Source organism: Eutrigla gurnardus (assembly GCF_963514095.1).
Source record: "Eutrigla gurnardus genome assembly, chromosome: 5".
NCBI classification, from domain to species: Eukaryota; Metazoa; Chordata; class Actinopteri; order Perciformes; family Triglidae; genus Eutrigla; species Eutrigla gurnardus.
Window position 1 is genome coordinate 13,486,696 of NC_139919.1, and position 25,341 is coordinate 13,512,036.

General features: G+C 42.5%; 1 protein-coding gene across 1 annotated transcript in view; it reads right to left on the minus strand.

The window, feature by feature from the left end:
• rxfp1 (relaxin family peptide receptor 1) overlaps positions 1–25,341 on the minus strand; it is a gene marked incomplete at its 3' end in the record, with an annotated part of 84,674 nt that overhangs the window by 6,356 nt on the left and 52,977 nt on the right. Inside the window, exons 4-15 of the mRNA XM_084009391.1 lie at positions 17,681–17,786; positions 14,635–14,706; positions 13,330–13,401; positions 8,723–8,794; positions 8,410–8,481; positions 8,183–8,251; positions 7,963–8,034; positions 7,710–7,781; positions 5,626–5,697; positions 4,886–4,957; positions 4,153–4,224; positions 688–917 (exon numbers count right to left, since the gene is read on the minus strand). Of these exons, the coding sequence (XP_083865517.1) occupies positions 688–917; positions 4,153–4,224; positions 4,886–4,957; positions 5,626–5,697; positions 7,710–7,781; positions 7,963–8,034; positions 8,183–8,251; positions 8,410–8,481; positions 8,723–8,794; positions 13,330–13,401; positions 14,635–14,706; positions 17,681–17,786 (1,053 nt within the window). The remainder of the gene's footprint in view (positions 1–687; positions 918–4,152; positions 4,225–4,885; positions 4,958–5,625; positions 5,698–7,709; positions 7,782–7,962; positions 8,035–8,182; positions 8,252–8,409; positions 8,482–8,722; positions 8,795–13,329; positions 13,402–14,634; positions 14,707–17,680; positions 17,787–25,341) is intronic.

Sequence of the window (25,341 nt, forward strand, 5' to 3'; positions counted from 1 at the left end):
TGGGGAGAACATACATATCCTATAGGCTGCAGTACATAAAACCTACAGTTTCTAATATATGCCTGCGTCAGGTGCAAAAAGCATTGCTGATGATGGACACCTGGGTACTTGTCGCTGCCGTTCTAAATACAACTACAATGACTGTTTCTCTTGGGTGCAAATAGCATTATTGACTTCTGACACCTTGGTGCCGAGAGCATCATTTAACCATTAGCCATTATTTAATCAATCACTGACTACTATCCTAAAGCAGGTTCCATAATTTGTGAGCAACAAATAATCTTTTGGGGTATGTGAATCTTGGCAATATTAAATATTTGATCATGTTTGACATTTAGTCTTATTCAGGAAGGTGGCAGTGTGTGTAATATGAAAATCTACACTCTTTGATGATATATGAGCATGTTGGGAACTAATTTCAAAATCCCTACTGGGTTTGAAGGCCTGTTGACTTTGCAAGTAGAGTATTTTGCAGAGTTTGTCACTTCTTGCATCTGCCATAATCCTATAGAGTGTAGTCGGGTCTATAAACATACTGACATGGCAAATATAAACGTGGGTAGTGAACTAGTGTTCACAAGGCAAACTGCCATAATTTTATCAAAGTTATCATGTACTATGCAGGTAAAGGAATGAATGGCAAGCCTGTTTCCATGACATACTGCCTTAAAATTCAGTGTGACTCACAGCAGAGAGAAATGATGCACATTGCATGGAGTTTGTTCTCTGATCTGATGTAGGAGCGCATGCAGATAACGAAGACGTTGCCGAAGCAGGTGGTGGCAGAGACCACCCACACAAAGACCCTCAGCACAATGTTGGCCAGCAGGTCCTCGAAGGACGAGATGCCGTCAGTGTTGGGTTTGCAGCTGCGCACATGTGGAGCATAGCCGCAGTACTGGAATTTCTTGAAGTAGCTGTTGACAGGAGATTAACGAAAGAAGAGTATACAGTTAAGTCCAAGAAATGGGAGGGTATTTACTTACAAATTAAAGGTTTAGGATTTTTACAGCAGACGCACTCTTTTACGTTAAAGGGATAGTTCGGAATTTTGGTCATAAGATCTATTTTCCAACTCAGCCGGTGTGTTTGAGACGTCTGGAGACGTTTTCAAGAAATTTCATTCAGTTCTTCTAGTTGCCGAGTTCGCTTGTGCTATGGCTAGCACAAGTCAATCGTTCTAGTTAGCATGGCATTAAAAACACTCATACCGACTCCACAGTGCACCCGAGGCAAATCAATTAAAACACTAGACTGTTGATGTACATATCGACGGAGCCCCGGAGGTGACATGAAGGGGGCAAAAAAACGAAGGTAAAAAAAACCAAAAACTGAGAAGCGGTATGTACTGGGGACAAACGCGAGATCTCGAGAAAGAAACTCGAGATCTCGCGAAAGAAACTCGAGATCTCGAGTTTTTTTTTTTTTTTTTTTTTTTCAATAAATCTTTATTGAGTGTCTTTTGGGGTCTGCAGCCTACGCGGTCTACGGAGGCAACAGGTCTCCTCCTCCGAAGGCTGCAGACCCCAAAAGACACTCAATAAAGATTTATTGAAAAAATAAATAAATAATAATAAAAAAGAAAAAAAAGAACTCGAGATCTCGAGTTTCTTTCTCGAGATCTCGAGTTTCTATCGCGAGATCTCGAGTTTCTTTCGCGAGATCTCGAGTTTCTTTCTCGAGATCTTGCGTTTGTCCCCAGTACATACCTCTTCTCAGTTTTTAAAAAAAATTTTACCTTCGGTTTTTTTTTCCCCTTCATGTCACCTCCAGGGCTCCGTACATATCTGTGTTGATAGAATAATATTTGAAACAAAACTAACCTCGCATCGCATGAATCATCCATTTTTTGAAGGACTAGTTTCTCAGCAGCAGCGGAATTTTACTTTGCTCCGTCAGACTCAAAACTCTAAGACGCGCTGCTCGGAATCCAGCCGATAAATACACACCTGAACACCGCCGATTTGTCGGCCCTTGTTCCCCCAAGGCTGTCTGTAAAGCCCTCGGAGCTCACTCAAACACCGGGCAGCACATGGCCCAGCCAACCCACAATTACGCACCGCGAACCCGAACCTCTGCTCCGTCCGGAGAACTGTAAACCCTCGGACGCGTTGCGGGGGATTCCCGCCTGGCACCACCAGTCTCTGTTTGTTCGGTCCCGGTTCTCAGCTCCAGCGGGGGCTATCTCGGTCTCCACAGACGCTCGTTCACGTTCTGCCCTTTGAGCATCCCTCTTGCGCAATTCTTCCTCTGTATATTCAGGCTCGTACAGGTACGGTTGGGTTTGGGTGGAAAAAAACTCCTCATCAGAGTCTTCAAAAGTTTCAGTATATTCTCCAAAAGTGTCCATTTCTGTGAGATTGAAGAAACTAGCACTGCAGGCTACTCTGCGTCTGTAGCAATGACAGCAGGTAAACAAACTATTATAGAACCGGTAACTTATAAGTGCTAGGTGATATCACTCCGCCGCTGCCATAGCCTACTAGGAAGTATGACACGCTGCTGCTGCTGCTGAGACACAAATCCTTAAAAATGCAAGGTTGGTTTTATTTCAAACTTTCTATCAACACATATTGTCACAATTGATTTGCCTCGGGTGCGCTGTGGAGTCGGTATGAGTGTTTTTAATGCCATGCTAACTAGAACGATTGACTTGCGCTAGCTATAGCACAAGCGAACTTGGCAACTAGAAGAACTGAATGAAATTTCTTGAAAACGTCTCCAGACGTCTCGAACACACCGGCTGAGTTGGAAAATAGGTCTTATGTCCAAAATTCCGAACTATCCCTTTAAGTTTAAGTTTATCGTTTTATAAATTGACACCAGAAACCAGAAACAGCGACAGAAAACACATTTGTGTAAAATTATCATTATTAGCAGATTCAATCTTGAGTTATGGATGAAAATGTGTTTTGAGCTGCTCACAGCATTTAAAGATGAATAAGACCAAGAGTCTGTATCCGTGCTAGCTGCTAAAGTTAGCATGCCATAATTCTCACAATGGTAATATTAACATGCTAATGTTCAGCTCCAAGCAATGTTTACAAGGCTCATTGTCTTAGTTTAGCGTGACTGGTATGCTAACATTTGTTAATTAGCACTAAACACAAAATACAGCTCTGTAGTATTTTGACCTGCTGCAGGTGGCGCTAGATGAAAGGTGTTATTACAATTAATCCCAAGGAGAACATGGATATCTGTGCCAAACATTATGGCAATCCATCCCATACTGGAGATATTTCACTCTAAACCACATGGTGGCGCTAGAGGAGAATTTAGGGATTGCAAAAGGCAGGAGAATTCATCTTCTGGGGACCATGAATGATTGTACAAATACAACTTCAGCTTTTGACCAACAGACTGACATTAGTATGAGCCACATCACTACCATGGCTAAAACCGTAAGAGCAATATGTTTCCAAAAACATTGTCCCGGTCCAATCCATGCAACTAACTGTTTTCATAAACCTACTCATTACCAAAGAAGTAATCTAGACAGTTTACAACTTAAAGATGTATTCTACGATTTTAAAAGGTTTGAAAAAAGCCCCCCCCCCGATGGACAACGGTCAGTTTAAAAGATTTTCGAGAGCTTGCGGGCGGCGGCGCCGTCTCTCGAAACTCGATGCGACGGCATTGCACAGCTTCTTACATAGATAATGATTGAGAACATCTCCTCCGGGTATGAACTCAGGCAGGCCGTTTAGTTTCCCGGTGTGTCTGGGACTTCCACAACATGTAGGCTAAGCAGTAATAGTGTTTATTACGCCCATGAATTATGAAACATTATCGGTGTAAATGCAGCGGGTGCCAGACAGATTTCTCTCTCACCCCGACTGCAGAACGTCCCCGATCCCAAACTGCTCGGCGATCGCTTGCCACATGCGGACCGCATGGCTACTATTGGATGAATTATGGCTCAAATGACAAATCTTTCCAAATGTAGACTACACTACACTGCTTCTGTAAAATTAATCATTTTTTAATGCTGCAAATGACAACAAAGGATTTTTTTGCTCCGGACGGAAATCCTATAGACAAAAGCGAAGATGTGTGTGGCTGGATAGCCCCTCGCCTGAATGAGATGACGGTCAAAACCAAATGATGGGGGATTAACAGTGCAAAGATAGAGCATGAGAATGGAGTACTTACATGTGAGTCAAGTACTTGAGAGGTTCGAACATCCTCCGTTGTATGTTTCCAATTTCTATCCCTTCTATACTCCTAGAGCATAGAGAGACATATCGATTGAGTTACCCCACACAGAGACCTGTTCAAGTAGATTGATTTGAGTCTTCAAAAGCTGTTTTCACCGAGTAAATGTTTCTAAATGGTAAATGGACATATTCCCTAGGTGCAAAGCGACTACTCAACAGGGCTTTACAACACCTCCATTCACCTATTCACACAGACACATTCACAGACTTTGACAGAGGCTTTCATACAAAGAAGAAGAAAGATGACATACTTTATTGATCCCTGAGGGGAAATTCAATTTTGTTATTTTTTAACTTTGCACACACTCACACAAACACACACAGGCCAGAAATACAGGACACACATGCACAAATACGACTGAACACATATTAAGAGACGAGAGTGAGTGACTCAATTGCATGGGTCACCTGTGGACAGGCTCCCCAAGCAATCGAGGGTTCAGTCTTTCCTCTCCAGCTACCGGTCCACACTTCATACTTGGCCCATACGGGGCCACTCGGGAGCCATACACATTCATACACACACTCACACGGGAACAATGTGGGGTTCAGTCAATCTCCCGTGTCACAACTTTACGCATATATGACAGGGGAGCTCAAATGTATCTCAACACCCTCCTTTTCAATGAGCTGCAGGAGTCGTTCAGTGTGGTGCAACGTAAACTTACAGTGACTTCAGTTTATGCAACTTGTCGAAGTGGTCAACTTGGAGCTCCATGATGGGATTGTATGATATATTCCTAGAAGATAAAGATGAGAAATAAAGATAACATGAAAATAAATGTCATGGTTTCGTCTTTCTTAACAATGTGTCCTTTCATTGTTCCTCTTTAACTGACATCTTGTTATCCACCCACCGCATGTTGACACTGCAAGTTAGAATCTTGGAGATTTTCATGGAATTAAAAACCCATTTTTAATACTATTTATGGTCTGCATTTTCTCTGAAATAGTCATTCAAGTATTTACAAACAGTAATTATCTATCAATAAATATGAATACAAGTAGAGGCCGAGTCCCTCATTCCTGGATTTGGATTCAGATTGCCTCCCTAAGTACGAGGGATTCACAAATGAAATACGTAATCCAGCACAATTCTCTCATGGATACCAGCCTCACTCTTTACTCTTCAGTATCTTTACAAAGTATTCACTTCACATTAAAAACTTTCAATTTGGCTTTTATTGTGAGGCAGACACAAGACATTGCAATTTGTTGTTGACTGTGGTCAGTACTAGTCTAAGGGAGTGTATTTCTGTATTTACTAATCATCACATTGAAATTTGATCTGCACTAACTATACTGACGGTTCTATTGTCATTCACTGAGAGCATCAAACGGTCAACTCTATTGCCATGCTTGTAAACAGATCTGTACGTCCCAGTGTATTTGTGAAAGCAGAACTCACAGTTGGAGCAAATCTCCCAGTAAAACAAAGAGGTTGGGAGGGATCGCCACCAATCTGTTGCTGGATAGATCCCTGCACAGCGAGACAAATCCACATTAGTTCCACAAGACAGAAAACAACAAACAGATATTGATGACTGGCTATCCGACAGGTGCACACAGACGGGCAATTAGGTGTCATCCATTAGAGTGTGAACGTATTTTAATGAATGTACACGGCAAGCAACTCAACGCACAAGTTATTACAGTCCCCTGACAGTCACAAATACCAATGTTATCTTATTTATTATTGATTTCTTTCAGGATGCAATGAGACTTTCAATAAATATAACAAATAGATTACCACCTCTAGCTGTGGAAACCGGTCCAGGCCAGACTAGACCATGTATATTCCTAACAAATTCCAACAGAAATCCCAGCGGTACATTTTGAGAAACTTTGTCAACAGAAAATTTTGACCTGATGAAAAGGTCAGAGATGCACAAAAAATAACCTTTGGGGACAATAAATACATCTACAATCTGCAAAGAAGCGCAGAGATACTTCGCCCTGTGAAAAAGTGATGGACAAGCACACTGATGTTTAATGACCATCCTCAGGTCTCAAAGCTCACGGGGCACAAAGGAACGAATGATCTTCATTAACACAATGACATGTATTCGTGCAGATTCGCCATCATTCTAAATGTGACAGCATTAGGATTAGGGGTGGGACGATACGGGTAACTCACGATTCGATACTGTGACGATATTTGGCCCACGATAACGATAATATCACGATACACGATATCTGCGATATTCGATATATTGCAAGAAATTTCATCAACGATATATCACGATATGTGACTGAAAAAGAAAAAATATGCATAAAAAATAAATTCCAAAACTGTACAATGTACAAATGAATAAACACTGTCCAGCTGGACACATTAAAGTGCATGAACATTAATAACATGTCTTATGTAAACCAGGACAGTGCTTTCTGATACTGAAAAGTCAGTAGCAACTTGTTTTATGTAAGCTTGGGCCCGTTTTAGTTTAACAACAGCTAAACAAGATAAGAATAACATCAGAATTAAATGAAATATTGGGCACATTTCAGTATGCAACCAATTATGTGCAGAGTTATGTTCACCCATCCAGTACCTGGGAAGTTGGGCCTCATGCCCTCAGAGCTGGGTGAAAACCGCTTGGAGCTCACAGCAACACCGGGCAGCACACGGCTCCGCGGATCCACACATGCGGACCCTCCGGCGGATGGTAAACACGCGCCGCCCGGAATCCTGCCCGTAAATAGGCAATCGAGCCCGGCCGAAAAGTGGGTCCTCATGCCCTCAATGCTGTGTGAAAAGCGCTTGAAGCTCACAACAGCACACGGCCACGCTTATGCGGCGTTCACACCGGACGCGATAGACGCAAATACAATCGCGTGAGACGCGTGAATGATCATTTTGGACTATTCGCTTAATTCGCGTCAGACGCGCCATTCGCGCCGCGTCTCATCGCGCCAAACGCTCCATTCGCGCCGCCTCCGCCTGAATCGCGTGTCATTGCGCCATTTACATTGATTTTCAATGTAAAGTCGCCGCTCAATTCGCGTCTATCGCGTCCGGTGTGAACGCCCCTTTAGACGCACCAACGGGAGTCTAAAAAAACCCGTAGACCCAAAATATCGATATTTGCCGTCAGTGCATCGATTTATTTATTGCGACAGAGAGCACAACAATATATTGCAATATCGATTTTTTTCCCCACCCCTAATTAGGATCATGCTCTGGAATGGTGTCAGCTGTTGCTTGAAGCTATGTTTTACTGCTTCGACAGAAAGTTACTGTATCTTAAGGCTCACATACTTTTGCAAGTGTTAAAACGATTTTTGGGGGGTAAATAAAGCAGAAAAAATCAGGTTATTCCAAAGGCTTCACAAACCTGTTTCTCCACAGAGCAATCACTGTATTCCTGTGCTCATTTCCTTCTCTTCTGAAGGTAGCACATCTTCAAAAATGATCCACACTTAAATTGCATAATTTCAGTTTCTTTTTTGGCACAAACTTGAAAGTTGAGATTTTCTTTCAATCAAACTTACAGTTCCCCAAGCTTCTGGAGGACGGAGAAGGCTTGTTCGTGGATATAGCTGATCCTGTTCTGCTGCAAAACACTGGAGAAAAGACAATGAATACAAAACAATAATCATATTACTTCACTTGTTGATCTTCTTCATCACATCTAATCATCTGACAGCCTTGAATCCAAACGTATCACATTCTGGGAAACTGAGGCTGATTTCACGGACATTCTAAACCTTTGTCATGGATTCAATTATGTAAATGTGCACTTACAGAACTGTTAGCATACTGCACGAGCAGAACGAGCCATTTCCAATGGTTTCAATCAGATTTGCTTCCAAATCCCTGTGAGAGCATGTTGTGAAAAGCACACATGAAGAAGGAAAAATCAGACACACACCACAAGCACGGAGGAACATGTTATTGCTGTCATCGAAAGACACGTCATTTTTATGACAAAAGTCAGCTTTTGATGTCTTGACACCCTACTTACAGCCAGTTCAATTTTGGCATTTCCCGACAAATGTCATCCAGCTTTGCCAAAGAGTTGTTCATCAAAACCCTGTCAATCAGCGAGACACATTGTGAAGATATGTAGTGCATTTTTTTTCCAAGGAGGAACACTCGATTGATCGACGAAAGCTCTTAAAACCAGAACGAAGAATGATTTGAGAAGACACTCAAATCAAAACACGAAACAATTGTAAAATAAGAACTCACAGTAAAACGAGGGAGTTCAGTCCGGAGAAGGTCATGGAGGATATTTGATGGATATTGTTATTTTCCAAGATTCTATAAAAACAAATTATAAAAAGAAATTACAGTTACAGCCTCATTTGCAGAGTGTTGATTAAAAAGTAAACAATGTCAGGAGAACTATATCAACTGTATCATTAGGAATTATTCACCACAAAACTGGACTTCTCTCTGTAGCACATCAATATTTACAGAGTATGCGTATTGTATATATCCTACTAGACCATGCATGCATATTTGGTTGGAGAACTTTATTTTAGTAGAGAATAAAACATACAACCACTCAAGCTTGTGTAGGTCCTGGAACACCATCGGCATGAGGACAGATATCTTGTTATAGCTCAGATATCTAAGAGAGGAAAGACAAGTTACATTTACATTTACATTTAGGTCATTTAGCAGACGCTTTTGTCCAAAGCGACTTACAATAAGTACATTTGTCAAAAGAAGGAAACAAAGAAACCACGACGTATCATTGCCGATGCAGTAAGAGCTAAAAATAGAACAAGTGCTAGGTCCTCATCTGAGTAAAGTAGTACTTCAAGAGTAACAGTGCTACGATCCGAGTTTTTTTTTTTTTTTTTTTTTTTTTTTTTTTTTTTTTTTTTTTTTGCGGGGGGGGGGGGGGGGGGTCGAGGGAGGGTGTTAGTGGGTCATGCTATGTAGAGTCGAGGTGAAGTCTGAACAGGTGAGTCTTGAGCCTTTTTCGGAAGATGGCAAATGACTCTGCTGTCCTGACATTGGTCGGGAGTTCGTTCCACCACTGAGGCGCCAGAACAGAGAAGAGTCTGGACTTTGCTGAGCGACATTTGTTTGATTTCAGCGATGGTGGTACCAGCCGGCCAGCTGAAGTAGAGGAGCGGAGTGCTCGCTTCGGGGCATGAGGTTTGACCAGTGTTTGAAGGTAGGCAGGTGCCGTTCCATTGATGGCCCTGAAGGCCAGTGTCATCGTCTTGAATTGGATGCGTGCTGCAACAGGGAGCCAGTGGAGGTCACGGAGGAGGGGGGTCACGTGGGAGAATTTGGGTAGATTGAATTTGGGTAGATTGAAGTTGGAAGATTGAAGAGGATGTTGGACAAGCGAATAGGAAAACTTGCTTTTGTTGCATATCTCAGAACTATGCGGTCATTTCCAAGTACTGTTATTGCATGTCAGTGTTGATACCTATTGTTTATTAGCTGTTTTTACTGGTAACTATTTCCTGCAATATATGTGCATATAATTGAGCTGGTTGTTACATTGCAGTAGCTGCAATATAATCGTATAGTCTTATTTTAAGTCATTATGTACTTGTGCTATCCTTTTTATATGAATCCTTAACTTGTCTTTACCAAAACAACGGTAAGACAATACACATTGAAGAGATATAAACAGTCATGCAGAGAGAAAATCACTAGAAAGGATAGGTTTCCACGGTGACTTGATTTTTAAAAATAATTAGATTTATTAAAATGGTTCTTCTACGATAGCATAATATGGTATCGTAATATTATTAGAGCCACTGTAGGAAAAAACAAACAAACAACAACAACAACAAAAAAACGGAGAGGTGAGCAATATTCAGAGAAAAAAAAGGTGCAAATTTGTTACTTTAAAACTAGCAAATTAGCGACTTCATAAAGTTGTCATTTTATGGGTGTTTATTGATCGTGCAGTTGGGGTAAATGCTAGCAGTAGCATTTCACTTGTTGTTGTAGCGGCAAACATCCGGTGTTAGTGGATCCAAACAACTTGTTTTTATCGGCTATATGTACATGTGAGGGCTGCACGATGGTGTAGTGGGTAGCACTGTCGCCTCACAGCGAGAGGATCCCGGGTTCGATTCCCGGGTCGGCCCAGGTTCCTTCTGAGTTTGCACGTTCTCCCTGTGTACACGTGGGTTCTCCGGCTTCCTCCCACAGTCCAAAGACATGCAAGATGGGGATAGGTTCATTGATGACTCTAAATTGCCCGTAGGTGTGAATGTGAGTGTGAATGGTTGTTTGTCTCTACATGTCGGCCCTGTGATAGACTGGCGTTCTGTCCAGGGTGTACCCTGCCTTCGCCCAATGACAGCTGGGATTGGCTCCAGCCCCCCCCCCCCCGTGAGGATAAGCGGTAGACAATGGATGGATGGATGTACATGTGAATTTAAGAAAAGAAAGAAAAGAAAACGAAGGTGAGAGCAGGGGGCAAGATTATTTATTATATTAAAAAAGTGGTAAATTTGCTACTTTATAAAGTTGCAAATTTGCTAGTTTAAAGTAGCAATTTAGCTTTTTTTTCTCTGAATATTTCCCATGTTTTTTTTCTTTTTTTCCTACAGTGGCCCAAATACGCCGTTGTAGTTCTTCAGCATTACGAAAACCCGGCTGTTATTGACATTCAGCATTCAGCCTTCGCTCTCCCCATGTGACCTCTATCCTCTCTGTTATGCTGAGACGCTCTCACAGGGAGTGCTGAGAGAATCACCAGCAGCAAGCAGAGGATTCTGCTTAGAGAACTAATTTCCTCTCAATAAACATACCTGGAAGTTAAATCAACAGTAATATTAACCAAAGATGATCTTGTAATGGAATCACATCAGCCGGAATCGCTTATCTTCCCAGGGAAGTAAAGTGAGTGTGCCAAAGGCCCCCTTCCACACTTCCTCCTCTGCTTTGACATACTTGCTTGGACCACGCGCCATCTTCAAACTTTTGATTGAAAATACACAGCTTTACAGTTTCGTGACTACATCACTATCGCGGGGGCACCAACCAAGACATAGGGTGAGGAGTGTAAACTGTGGGGGCCAGTGCCTTTGCTTGGACCACACCAATCTTCAAACCTGAGCCTCCATTTTGATCTCCACTACACACCTGTGCTATTTTGTGACTGCATCACAGCGACAGGATCTGTCCACAGACAGAATTTCCAGTGTACAGAGTTACAGAACTAATAACACCAGGAAAACTACTCAAAACTGTTTTAGGTGTCTCCAGTTCCACATTTTACAATGGCCACTTTAGGAAACACCGAATTTTTGCAATTTTATGACAACAAGTGAAAACTACCTCTAGCATCTTAACTCAACCGTCTAATCACGGGTGTCCCTCAAGGCTCAGTATTAGGACCGCTTATGTTCTCACTATACACCAGATCACTAGGTTCTGTTATCACATCGCATGGATTCTCCTATCATTGCTACGCAGATGACACCCAGCTGTTCCTCTCTTTTCCCCCGTCCTCTGACACTCACATTGCAACTCGCATCTCGGACTGTCTGGCTGACATCTCTGTCTGGACAACTGCACATCACCTCAAGCTTAACCTGAATAAAACCGAACTCCTCTTCATCCCAGGGAAAGACTGCCCTCGCATGGACCTGTCGGTCACTGTAGAGGGCATCACAGTATTACCTTCCTCAACTGCGAGGAACCTGGGTGTAATCCTCGATGACCAACTATCCTGCACCCCCAACATCACTGCTGTGGCCCGATCCTGCAGATTTGCCCTCTACAATATCCGCAGGATTCGGACTTTCCTCACAAAGGATGCAACGCAACTCTTGGTCCAAGCACTGGTCATCTCCCGCCTTGACTACTGCAACTCTCTCCTGGCCGGACTGCCGGCCTCTGCGATTAAACCATTGCAGCGTATCCAGAACGCTGCAGCACGCCTTATCTTCAATCTACCCAAATTCTCCCACGTGACCCCCCTCCTCCGTGACCTCCACTGGCTCCCTGTTGCAGCACGCATCCAATTCAAGACGATGACACTGGCCTTCAGGGCCATCAATGGAACGGCACCTGTCTACCTTCAAACACTGGTCAAACCTCATGCCCCGAAGTGAGCACTTCGCTCCTCTACTTCAGCTGGCCGGCTGGTACCACCATCGCTGAAATCAAACAAATGTCGCTCAGCAAAGTCCAGACTCTTCTCTGTTCTGGCGCCTCAGTGGTGGAACGAACACCCGACCAATGTCAGGACAGCAGAGTCATTTGCCATCTTCCGAAAAAGGCTCAAGACTCACCTGTTCAGACTTCACCTCAACTCTACATAGCATGACCCACTAACACCCTCCCTCGACCCCCCAAAAAAACCCCCCAAAAAAACCTAACACTTGTTCTATTTTTAGCTCTTACTTTATCGGCAATGATACGTTGTTGTTTCTTTGTTTCCTTCTTTTGACAAATGTACTTATTGTAAGTCGCTGGACAAAAGCGTCTGCTAAATGACCTAAATGTAAATGATGTAAATGTAATCAATAAACACCCATGAGATGACAATTTGGCCCATATAAATAAAACCAACAACAGCAATCAACAGCCATCACCTCTTAACGAGGTGTTGTCACAAGTTGTGATATATTAATTAGAAAAATAAATGCGTAGGTGCATGGAGAGTTAGCTAGCATAAATGCTGGTTGTTAGCATTGTAAATATATGATTTTAGAAACTTTTCTCGTAAATTTGCCACTTTCTAATCTCATAAATTTGCCACTTTATAAACATGGAAATTTGCAACTTTTTTCTTGGACTATTACCCCCCTCTCTCAGCTCTGTTATTTATTTGTTTTTCCTACAGTGGCCCTAATACGGCGTTGTAACATTTGGACTCGAACTCATACTCACAGGGTGAAAACAATACCAGTCGCACACTATAGCAGCTGGTAATGAGGAGAAGGTTGGCATGGTGACTCAGCAGCATTGACCTTTGCTGTTTTAGCATCTTATAAGTCGAAGTGGGTTGTGTATGTGCATGACGCAATAACTAACTAATAGTGAGAAATGTCAGGCTATCAAAGCCGGGCCATGTGGCATGAATATGAATAAGCATATGAAAAAAAAATCAGTAGCAAGAATCACCACTTTGCTTAACTTGAAACTTAACTTGCTTAACTAAAAAATGAAGAAACTTACAGTCTTGTTAGATTATAGAGTCCTCTGAATGCATCAGGATTTACATCTTCAATTATGTTGTGTTGGAGATATCTATGTAAAGAAAGCACAAAAAAAGTTTAGGAATCATCTGAATTACAAACAAACAATGAGAGAAACATTATATAATAATTGAGCCTGTTTAATTGGGAATTAAGCCCAGCTGAGAGAAATCAGTATCTGATATCAGTCAATGGTCTGTTTAATACCTGGCATTGTCTTTTACAGCACACACTGTGAGCTCAACAAACCTTGGCAGCTGTGTTTTGTCTCTTTGTGTATTTTTACACACTTGGTTCATTCTGATATTTATTTTCATGCATATCTCAAGGAATTAATCTGGTCAAATATTCAGGGCAGCAGCTGAAGGCTTCCAGTCTGAGGCAGCCAAATGGTTCCTGGCAGAGGATCAGAGCTATTCTCCTGCCGCCACAGTCGGTGGGACTGTGTGAGGTTGATAAACAACGTAAGTCGGCGATTAATTAGTACGTACTCGGAGGAGAACAATCACTTCTGTCAGTGTCCCTGTCCTCGTAGCTCTTACACTTATCAGCTTTGAAGTTGTAAAATGCATTTGTTGCATGAAGTCTGGTCATTATTTTGGCTTTGGTATCACAAGGCATTACTGAGGGCTCCCGTGCATTCTAACAATACATATTCATTATATGTGGCTCTTTGCAGAACAATAAAGAAGACAATAAAGGACAATCAAATAAAAAAAGAAATGAATAAGACTAAATATTTACTATTTTAGTCATTTTCTAAATTTAAATTAAAAAAAAATCACCTCTGAGCCTTAATGGATGTTGCACCTCTCTAATCAAAGAAGCCAGCCTCCTATTATTGAGCCTAAACATTCAGTTTTGCATTATCCATGAAATCTGCATCATACCTTCAGACTTAAAAAGTTATATGAGAAAAGTTATAAGAATATTTAAATTAGGAGGTCCAGGATCACATTTTTGGAAAATCTAATGTATAAGAGAGTCCTGGCACCCTTCAAAGCAAACAATATTCTATATAATATTCAGTATGAACACCGTATATACATACATAGTACAGTATACAGTATATACTGTATATACATTGTATATATACACTTGTCTTTCAAGCCGGTGTGCTTGAAATAACAATATAGACTTAATCTTATGTCTAGATATTATTTTATTAACAACTATAAATATCACAATTGCCCAACAGGCTAAGAATATTATTCCTTTGTACAAAACATCCCATGGGCAGTTTTCTAACAAATGTAGTTATGTTTCTACTTCATGGGAAGCTCACAGTTTTTGTAGGCTCTGGTACCGAAAGAATGTGTTCGCGTTCAGTCTCTGAAGACGGTTCCTTTGTAGGGACCTGAAGGATAGAAAGAAGAATCACAATATAGAACAGTTTACACCACAAACAATGGAAATCGTGATTCAGTTCTGCTGCATTTGAACAGCTGACAACGTTATACTTGTGAGTTTCAATAATTAGTGTATAAGAGACATTTCAGATAGACGGAGAATACTGGCAAATTCAAACAGAAAGAAAGAGAATATTAATGTGTATTTGAACATTAAAACATGTGAACGTGTTCTAGTAGAAGGCCAAAGTACAAGTATGAACCTGAAAAGGACCCTTATATGTCCCCTTTAAAGGTAAAAACAAACTTACTTTGCATTAAATTATTTAGGATAATAGGAAATATTTCACAACGTTAAATCATTATTAAATCTAAATAAAACCAGAGCAAAAATGGAATTATCCACAAAATAAAAATCACAGTTAATCAGTTACCGGGAAATCTATAAACATGGTAATCTTTGGCCTCCTGGTGTATTTAATTGCATTTCATGATGAACCAGTTTAATAATTTGTCCATTCCGAAGCTTTTAACGGATTAAAGGCTGATTAAAGGCTCATCCACTCATACGCTGTCGTGTCATGCACTTGAAAGAGGTCAGTTTGGGGATGTAATGATTTCCTTCCTGTTAGCGCGGTCTCCTCGGGCTCGCTGCTCCCCAACAATGTATTTCTTGGCCTATGAACAGATGACTCCAGTCCAGTTCTGTGGTGACACTTAAAAGTACTCTGAGGAGTTTTTCTAAACAAATCAAACTAAATTTTGTTTTCATGGTAAAGAACCTAAGATGCCTATTTATCCTTCATCATTGGCATGCTTGTGAGGCTGTTTACCTTTTTGGTATATCTGTCTGTGCTCACATGCTGTGCCAAAACGTTCCCTGATCAGATTTGGAATAAATATTCAAGTAAGGATAACTCAAATATTTATGCCCAATATGTTATGGAAATAACATGTTCATATTTTTAACCTCAAATTATCTTACCATGTGTCCCTCGATTCACCAAACTCAGAAAAAAGCACAAGCTTAGAGGTAAATCCATTGTTTTAGTCAGATAGATATCTCCTGTTCATGAGGAAGTGTGCATTAGTAAGATTTTATCATTAGCATTAATCAATCAGTCAACTGAAAGTAAACTAATCTGCAACTAATCTACACTTTTGTTTTAAAGCCAAAGTGACAAATATTTGCCGGCTTTAAAATGGGAGGATTTGATGCTTTCCCTTGATTTAGAACTGAATACATTTGGGTTTTGGCCCATTGGTAGATTTTTTTCACAATTTATCTGCCAGGAAAATAATTGGCGGATTAAACAATAATGGAAATAACAGCAAATTGCAGCTCATATTAGCATAATCAACTTCCCTTAAATTGCCAGTTTGGTTTCATTCACATACATACAAGCGTATTAAGAAGACTTTGTCTGCTTTAAGTCCTGTCGTAGTACAATGTCTGTAGTCTAGAGTAATAGTCTAATATTAATAGTACAACATGTTTCAACATGTGGTTTTATGCTAAATAACATATTTCTGAAGCAAAGTGTTCATGACTTATATGAGAAGCAGTCATGTGAGAGTCGTGATATTAGTCGGGAGTGGACACTATTATTGCCTACAGTAGATGTTTAACAGGTGCAACTAATGATTTTGGGCTAATACATTGAAGACATTTCACACCAACTTTCCACCTCAGTCAGGATGCAAACACAATTTAGCTAAATGAAGACAACAGGGACAGAACTTTTTACTTTGAAATAATGCTGCTCATTTGCATAAAACTAAACACTGACGTTCTCTGATAACAAAGGGCCTCGGGACAAATACTGTGGTGTGCAAACAAAATAGTGCAATATGCAGCAGACAAATAGGAATCTGGGAAGTGACGACCGTAACTCAACTCAATGTTTTCGTCTCATTTGTATTGTCATTTCTCTAATTCATATAAACCAGTAATCTAACTCATTGATTATCTTTGACTCTTCCATGCACCCACCCTCTGAATATTTTCCTGAAGCAATTCCTTTAATGGATGTGTTTACAAATCCAGTATCACCACAATTCTGTTTTGTCAAGCATGTCTATTTAAAAAGAAGAATGCAGGACCGAACTGGTAGGTGAATGAACAGAAAGCGAGCTTCAATAACAAAAGCTGGTGCAAAATGAAAAAAAAAAACCCAAAAGGAACAAAAAGGAGGGAGCAAGCTGAGGAATACAAAGTACGGGCAACAAAAACACCAAAATGAACAAACTAAAAACAAATCAGTATGACATGAGGAACACTGACACAAGAAAACAAGCAGACTCAACACACGACAAACGAGTCAGACAACGCAACAACACAGGTTGGCAGACATGAGGGCAGGCTGGAAGAAACAGAAGCAAGAGAACAAGGCCAATGAGACTAGAACAGTAGGTGATAGACAGAGAAAAGGAGGGGAAAGACAGGAAGTCACAGGACACAGGACATAAGAGGCAGGCAACTTCAAAATAAAACAGGAAATGAACTAAACAAAAGCCAAGACCATGACAAGTACCATAAAGGGCAACACATACCATGGCTCAACTGGCAATAGTACTGTAGTAATAGAAGTAGTAATAATAAAAGTGGCACTGACAGAAAGTAATGATTTACTAACAAATCAAATCAAATTGTAACGGTAAATGGACATTTGATTTGTATACAGGGTTTTATTTTCTTGCCTAATACATGTTACAATTAATACATTTTTGAATTCTACAGTTTTGACACCAGATGTAAGAATCCAAGTGTGTGGCGCTGGCTCTCTTAAGACTTTCAAGGGTGGACAAACCTCTGGTTGTGGGTTGTGGGGACTACATTCATCACCATCGCTACAGATTAATCTGTCATTCTGGTTCAAGTCGGCTCGGCTTCTCACATGCTGTGGCAGTCACAGCCAGGAACGGAGGCCCCCGGGGATTGATTGAGCTTTAATATAATGAAAGAATTAATTTTCTACTCACATCATGGTGACATTCATCGCCACCCCTGGGATTTCTCGAAGCTGCGCTCCATCACAGTCCAGCTCTAGATCTCTGCACTGACAGAGCTCTGGAATGACACCAAGCACTGGAGAGGGATGGGACATCAGAGGACACGTCAATCAACTGGTCATACAGTGCCAAGAGCCAAGACTCGAGCTGCTACCGTGAATGGAAACCTCGTCCTGCTGGAAGACTCGTAACTCCTGAGCTTAAACAACAGAGAAAGTAATGAAAGCTGAATTTATTAACAGTGACATGGGGATTAACGCAGGTTGGCAACAGTTAATAAAAGAACAAAGTGTCTCAATATTGCTTATTGAATATTAAGACAGCTTTGATTATCTTTCATTAAATCCCAGTTTGGATATGCAAGACGTGATGAAACAGAACAGATAAGATTATCAGACAACAATCAGCCAAATGCTTCCCTTTGAATGAGTACACCTATTTTTTCATTAGCAGAGATAATTACACTTTTGAGTCATACTTAACTCTCTCCCGGCTAACCGGATGGAACATAACTGGAACATAGAGACTATTGACTGAGGCCAGTAAATAGAAAATATATCAAACATCTGATCAGTTGGAATGCATTGAGCAGGTCCAAACAACAGGAAACGTTCAGATATTTTTGAATGATAAGTACATGGATCAACTACTGGGAACTGCAGAACACATAAAGCAAAGAATCATAACCCAGCAGTCATGATGTCATTGCTTTGCAGGTGCACAAAAGGTTTCTACAGGTTTAATAGAAATGGCATTTATTTGGGGGGTTAAATGTAGGGGTGAGAATCTTTGGCTTCACAGTGATTCGATTCGATGAACGATTGACGATTAGGAAATTGGCGATTCGATTCAAGGACAATTTTTTTGTTGTTGGAACGATTCGATTCCATTCTGTAAACCCCGATTCGATTCAGTTACTTAAAACCAAAATTGCGAGTGAGACTATCTGTATTCTTCTGAAAGGTGAAAAATAAACAGACAGCAGAATTACATATTAAACATATTTATTCTATTAAAAAAAGTAGTCCTACATAATATTGTATGCTGAATACAAAAATGTAATTAAACATTGCTCAGTAATTTTGAACATTTTCAATAGGCTACATGCTGGCAGGGGAGAGAGTGGGCCCTAGTTTCGTGGCGCAGCGCAGGGCGGCGGAGGGTGGCGGAGCCGGCGTAATGCAAGTTTCGACCCACGCAGCCTTGCGCACGGTCAGTTTGGCAGTTTGGTGGATCGCCTGCGCCAAGGTGGGTGTGGCGGCGCAGCAGGGGGAGGCGTCACAGATTCAGCTTGGCGTAGCGGAAGTTTCGTGGCAAAAAACCTCGCCGAGACTTCGCCGAAAGCCCGCCAGCTCCAACCTGGTCTACTCTCGGCACAAGGCGCAAGGCGCGAATAAAGTCCATTCATTCAAGGCGAATCACAGCTGGCGGAGTGGAAGTTTGGCTGACGGCGGGCAGTGCGCACACGTCACCAAGACCTCACAGGCAGGTTTCCACAGTTCCAGGCACATTTAAATGCAATAAATAATCACAACAAACACTATTTAATGCAACTAATTGAATCAACACGTGAATTTATATCTATATAGATTGTCCCGTCACATCTGACGTCAGATCAAAGGCGGATTGCACGCGTAACGGAAACTCAGCCTCTCGGACCAAAACATCTCCCTCTCTCTCCTGTTTTTTATAATATGGGCATTGTTATTATTATGATATGCACACACAGTGCGTGATGCACGTGGTGGGAGCGGCGGCGCTGCTTCTGTCATCGGGTTGTCAAGTGACGGATCTTGCACTGAACCTCCCCTAACGCATTAAAGGAGAGGAGAGGAGCTCATTTGATTGGTGAAGATCTGAATCGGCTGTATTAAGCCCAGTCCACGCCTTGTCTCCCACTCACTTCTTCTCCTCCCTCTTTCCCACTTGCGCGGGTGGGCGAGACGGGAGGTGTGCCTGCGCGAGCCTGCGCGGTGCACGAAACTTGCAAAGTCCAGGCGGACACACCCTGTCGGCGTGGCGCAGGTGCGCTGAGTGCTGACTGCGCCTGGTCTACGAAACTAGGGCCCATTGTCTTAAAAGTCTTAAAACATGATAATTAAGAATCGCGATTCACAAGATTTAATGCATTTATATCGATTATTGGTGAAGCCAAAGCGATTCATTGTATTTATTTATTTTAGCAGATCAATTTAGTTGAATCGGTAGGACTGACAATCGATTCATCGATGCATCACATGAATCATTACACCTGTGTCTTCAAGTGCATCGTGTCTGCTGATGTGAGTATTGCTTTACTATACAACAAATCCGAACAAGTGTTTGAAACCATGCCATACTTTGCAACGCATTTGTACAAATGGTTCAAATCATACTGCCATGAAAACACGTCCCTGCAGCATGTATCTGTCTATTTATTGCTACTCAAAAGAGGCTGATAAACGTGGACGTGGGACAACAAACACAAGGCGAGAGTCCCTCCAAAAACCACAGGCCCACAGATAGGATTCTCACGTCGACCAGTCAACGTGGATAAAGTGTGACTATGATTTTTGCAACAGATTTTCTTTTTGAATGTCAATCAAGGGACACACAAAACCCTGGCTATCTTTGTCCTCAACAAAGGCTACCATCACACAACGGCAGTGATTAAAAGAGACCAGCCAACTGACTGACTCGGAGCCACAACACATCTGGCACAATGGCAAGGACTTTTGAAACTGATTTTTGTTAGATCCTGCTCTAAACTTCACCGTATAGTATTTTTTCACATTTCTTTTTCTTTCTACTATACTATACTTATATTTAAATCACTTTTGCAAAACTTTGACTTTATTTTCTTTTTTTAATTATTATAATAATACTGCATACTCATAATATGTTTATTGTTTGGGCCATCACAGAGCAAACGCCTTTGTTAGTGAGTGCAATTTAATGACCTCTCTAAATTGGCATTGATGATCATTTGTATGCAGAGCTGTGCTCACATCAAACTGAGACTTTGGAAAAAAGGCAAAGTAAAAAAACACAAGCCTGTCCTCCACGAAATCAATTTTACTTTCATAAATCTCCAATAAATCCTCATCCTGTTATGTGTTGTGATGTCATGAGAGGCTACACGGCTCTCAGCAGGACAACTCAAGCAGTGCAAGGACACAAGTTAGGATATAATCAAGGATTTTATAATACAATGTCTCTTCAAATGTGAAAATCCAAACTCAGGTAAATATCCCCTCCATAAACCATCTTCAGGTAGGTATTCCAGGTCCCAGTAAGCACTCCAACAGATAACTTCCCCACAGGACACGCTCGTGGTCTGGCTGGTCCTCTCCAGAGCATTCCGCATGGAGCCTGTCTCTCCACCAACACACACTCGCACTCCCTGCGTCTCCAACCCTCAAAAGCCCTGCAGTCAATTAGTCCCTTATCAGCCTCAGGTGTGTTGGTGTGGAGCCATAGCAGTTAGAGATTGTGCCATCTGTGCGGAATATAGCTCCCCTCCAGGACACAGCCTCTCATGACCTCACATCCCCCCCCCTTCGAGACCGACGTCCTCGTCGGGGTGAAGGAGGTGAAGAAGGTGTCCCGCCGGGAGAGAGCGTCTGCATTGCCATGGTGCTTCCCAGCCTTGTGGACAACAGAGAAGTTAAATGCCTGCAGGCTCAAAAACCACCTGGTAACTCTACTGTTGGTTTCCCTGTTCCTGGCCATCCACTGCAGAGGGGCATGGTCAGACACCGCCATGAAGCGTCGGCCCAGGAGGTAGAACCGCAGGGACTCCAGGGCCCAGCGAGACATTCTTTTTCCACAGTGGAATAGTTCTTCTCTGGAAGTAGCTTCCTGCTTAGGTAGAGAATGGGGTGTTCCTCACCTTCATGTGCCTGGGAGATTACAGCCCCCACACCCACCTCCGAAGCATCCGCCTGGACAATATAGTCCTTTTTGAAGTCTGGCGCCACCAGGATCGGACTGGAGCACAGAGCTCGCTTCAGGTCGACGAAGGTCGTCTCTGCCATGGGGGTCCACTTCACCTTCCGTGAGTGGCGTTTGGTTGTCAGCTCGGTTAGAGGTGAGGTTATGGTAGCAAAATCAGCAATGAAACGTCTGTAGTAGCGGGCCTAGAAAAGCCAAGAATGATCTCACCTGCTTCTTGATGATGGGATGTGGCCAGCCCTTGGCTTTCTGAGGCTTGACCAACCCACGACCAATGGTGTACCCCAGGTAGTTCGTTTCACTGAAGGCCAGCCTGCACTTCTTTTGGTTCGCAGTGAGACCTGCTTCCCTGAGAGAATCGATCACAGCTTGCACTTGGGGTAAGTGGCTCTCCCAATCTGACTTTGTATAACCACATCATCCAAATATGCCGCTGCATATCCCTTGTGGGGAGCGAGGATCCGATCCATAAAGCGCTGGAACGTTGCCAAATGGGAGCCGGGTATACTGGTAGAGCCCCTCTGGTGTGGCAAAGGCCGTCTTCTTCTTGGATGCGGGGGTCAGGGGCACCTGCCAGTAACCTTTTGTGAGGTCAAAACGCCTCCCTGGCGTGCCACTTCTTTAAGAGGTTAACATGATAAATCTGCTCAGGTTTTCTCCTATCTGTTTGCCTCACCTTGTAGTTTACCTCTCCAATGCGTTCAATGATCTCATATGGTCCTTGCCAGGTTGCCAGCAACTTGCACTCAATGGTTGGCTCTGGCTTGAACTCCCTGGGTTGAGCAGATCTGTTGTAGGAGACTTGCTGTTGCCGTTGGGCAGTTTTCATGTGTTGGCACAAGAAATCACAGAGTTTCTGTTATCGTTGCACTGTTTCTGACTGGTGAGACTGAACCACATGTTCACACTGACTGCTTTCATCCATAACCCGAACAAAAAAAACCTGGTCGTTTGGCTCAGTTCAAAATTTTATATGAAGGCTGAAAACGAACCCTGACAAACCCTTTCTTTGGCTTTTTTGGGTATCCAACTGTGGGGATTTGTAATTTGGATTGCACATTTAAAGTGTAATTAATAAATTAGGCCATGGATGCATTGTATTAAGATTACATTGGATTAAGTCGGCAACATTTTTTTGATCATATTCACTGAAGCCGACACTATGCTCCACGCAGGGGTGTGTTGTTGTGTACACACAGAGCCCCTCCCCCCTCAGGTCGTACCACTATCAGGAGGCAGAGGGAAGTAGCAACAAGCTTCCCATTCCTCGGTTAAAAACTGAAACGAGGAGGTCCAAAACAGGGAAAGGAAAAGAAAACAGAAAACAGCGGTGGAAAAGAAGGAAAAAATGAAAGATTGCGACGGTGCCCGTGATAAAACCAGGGTCAACATCGGACCCGCGTTTCAAAGGTGGCGTGATCTAAGGGATTTCAAAGGGCTCGAAGTCGAGGCGAAGGAGCTCGGTGGTCGTGGGGGAGGAGCATGGAGTTGTAAACATTCACAATCTGACAAGAGTGTCCTCGATCCGCTGGACTTGCCGACTGGGACTTTAAGATTTGACTTAATTTGCAGGATGTATATATATAATGCCGCAAAACATTAAAAATAATACATTAAGAGAAAAAAAGAGTGAGATAACATTGTGTTGGGTATAACAAACATTTGGCGAAGCTCCTTTTAAAAGTGACTCATATTTCTCCAGTAGGGGTGAGTCATGGGGAACATTCTGTTTTTCTCTATTGGAAGTAATGATGGGCTCATTCATGTACATTTTATCACTTGTACTACTACAAATTGAGTTTCATTTATTCACACCTAATCAACGATTAAAGGTCTCATATTATGAAAGACACGTTTTCTCTGGTCTAAACTGGTCCTCCCTGAGCAGGCGCGCCTGCTCTAGTCTGGCCTCTTGGTCATGTCATGCTCAGCCAATCGGATACTTTGCCCGCAAACTAGGTCCAGGAAAAGGGTTATCCTACGACCAACGAGGCTACGACACTGAAGTTCAGTTCACCGCCACACTTACCTTACAAATCGCTGTGCATTACTGCTTTATGCTACCTTCATTTGCATTTCTTCTTGAAACTTGTGTGTGGAGGACTACAGATCTTGGATACACTACTACATCGCTACACTAGGCTATGGTCAATGTTGATCAACGCGGAAAGCAGTTGCTAGCATAGCTGCTAAGCTAATTGCTAGGTGCGTTTGTAGGGCTACAGAGGAATGCTACTTGGACAAATGTGTAAAGAATGATCCGAAAGGCTAAGGTACATGTCAGAGTATACAGTTTGAGAGAATGAGATCTCATTGTTTATCGATTAAATAAAAACAATGTTGCCTATAGGCTATCTTATTGTATCTAGTTAGGTTATCAGGTGTGAGGTTCCTTCTGAATACAGTCACACACCTAACATAATGACAGGTTTTTTTGTTGGACTTTTTTTTTATTATTATCTTATATCGTACTATCCCACATGAAAATGTGCGTGAATGCTAGTTGGCCTCTGGAATTTTCAAAATTGTCCCGAAACCAGTTTTTTTTGCACCCCCACTTTCAAACTCGTTCCGGCACCACTGTCCCTGAGCCTTTCAACTCCCAGGAAGAGGAAAACAAGCGACTCCTGCATGGTCTCTGTTAGAGCATGACATTTTTCGGGAATTCCCGCGGGTCACGTGATTCCCGTGGGATTCCCGCGGGATGGGAGTCAAAGTTTTATTAATCCCGTTGAATAAAAATCAACGGGAGCGGGCAGGAGCGGGAACGCCATTAATAGATGATGATTTTCAGCCGTGTTAAACAACCAAAAGGACAGACACGTCCATTTTTGTAGTCATCTTTCAGTGAGCCAAAACTATTTTGACTTGCTTTAGCAAGTCAAAAGAACTACACATCCAACAGTGCTTTGACTTCCGGCCGGGCCGGCCACTACCGGAAGTTAAATGCGCGGAGGGAGGTAGAGGCGATGAAGCCGGGAAGCGAGAGCTACAGACTGATGGTGCGTGTCCACAGGCAGCGGTGTTTCCCCGCGTCCCATTCATTGTCTATGTGAAAAGCTGTGTAATGCATTCTGGTAGCGTCGCGGTGAATGTCGAGAGACGGCGCGCGAGTTGGCCGCTCCTCATTTGCCTAAAGTTGAAGTCGAATCTACTTTATGCTAATCAGAGGCGCCGGGCTCGACTCGCCGCCTCGGGAACGCTCGCGAACGCTCGCGAACGCTCGCGAACGCTCGCGAACGCTCGCAAAAATGTGTTGTTTAAAGGAGAGCGCCTGTCAATCATCCTCAGGATGATGCAATACTGGGAAGCGGCGCGTCCACACGCGTTTAAAATTGCCCCTGTGGACACGGACCTTAAAGTCCGACACAATGATCCGTCGGTGAGATTAACTGACTTTATTGGGAAGTCGCAAATATTGCATAGATTCATGCGAGTTGAATGTGATGGAAAAAAAAAAAAAAAACGGAGTTGGATGGGAGTGGGATGGGAGTGGGAGTAATTTTGAGTGGGAGCGGGATGGGAGCGGGAGTCATTCTACGGGAGTGGGACGGGATGGGAATTTTTTTTTTACTCCGGCCCGGGATTGGGATGGGATGGGATTTTTCTCTGGGAGTGGGATGGGACGGGAGTGAAAATCCACTCCCGTGTCATGCTCTAGTCTCTGTAGCCCACCCTCTGGTACAACGGCGCTCCTA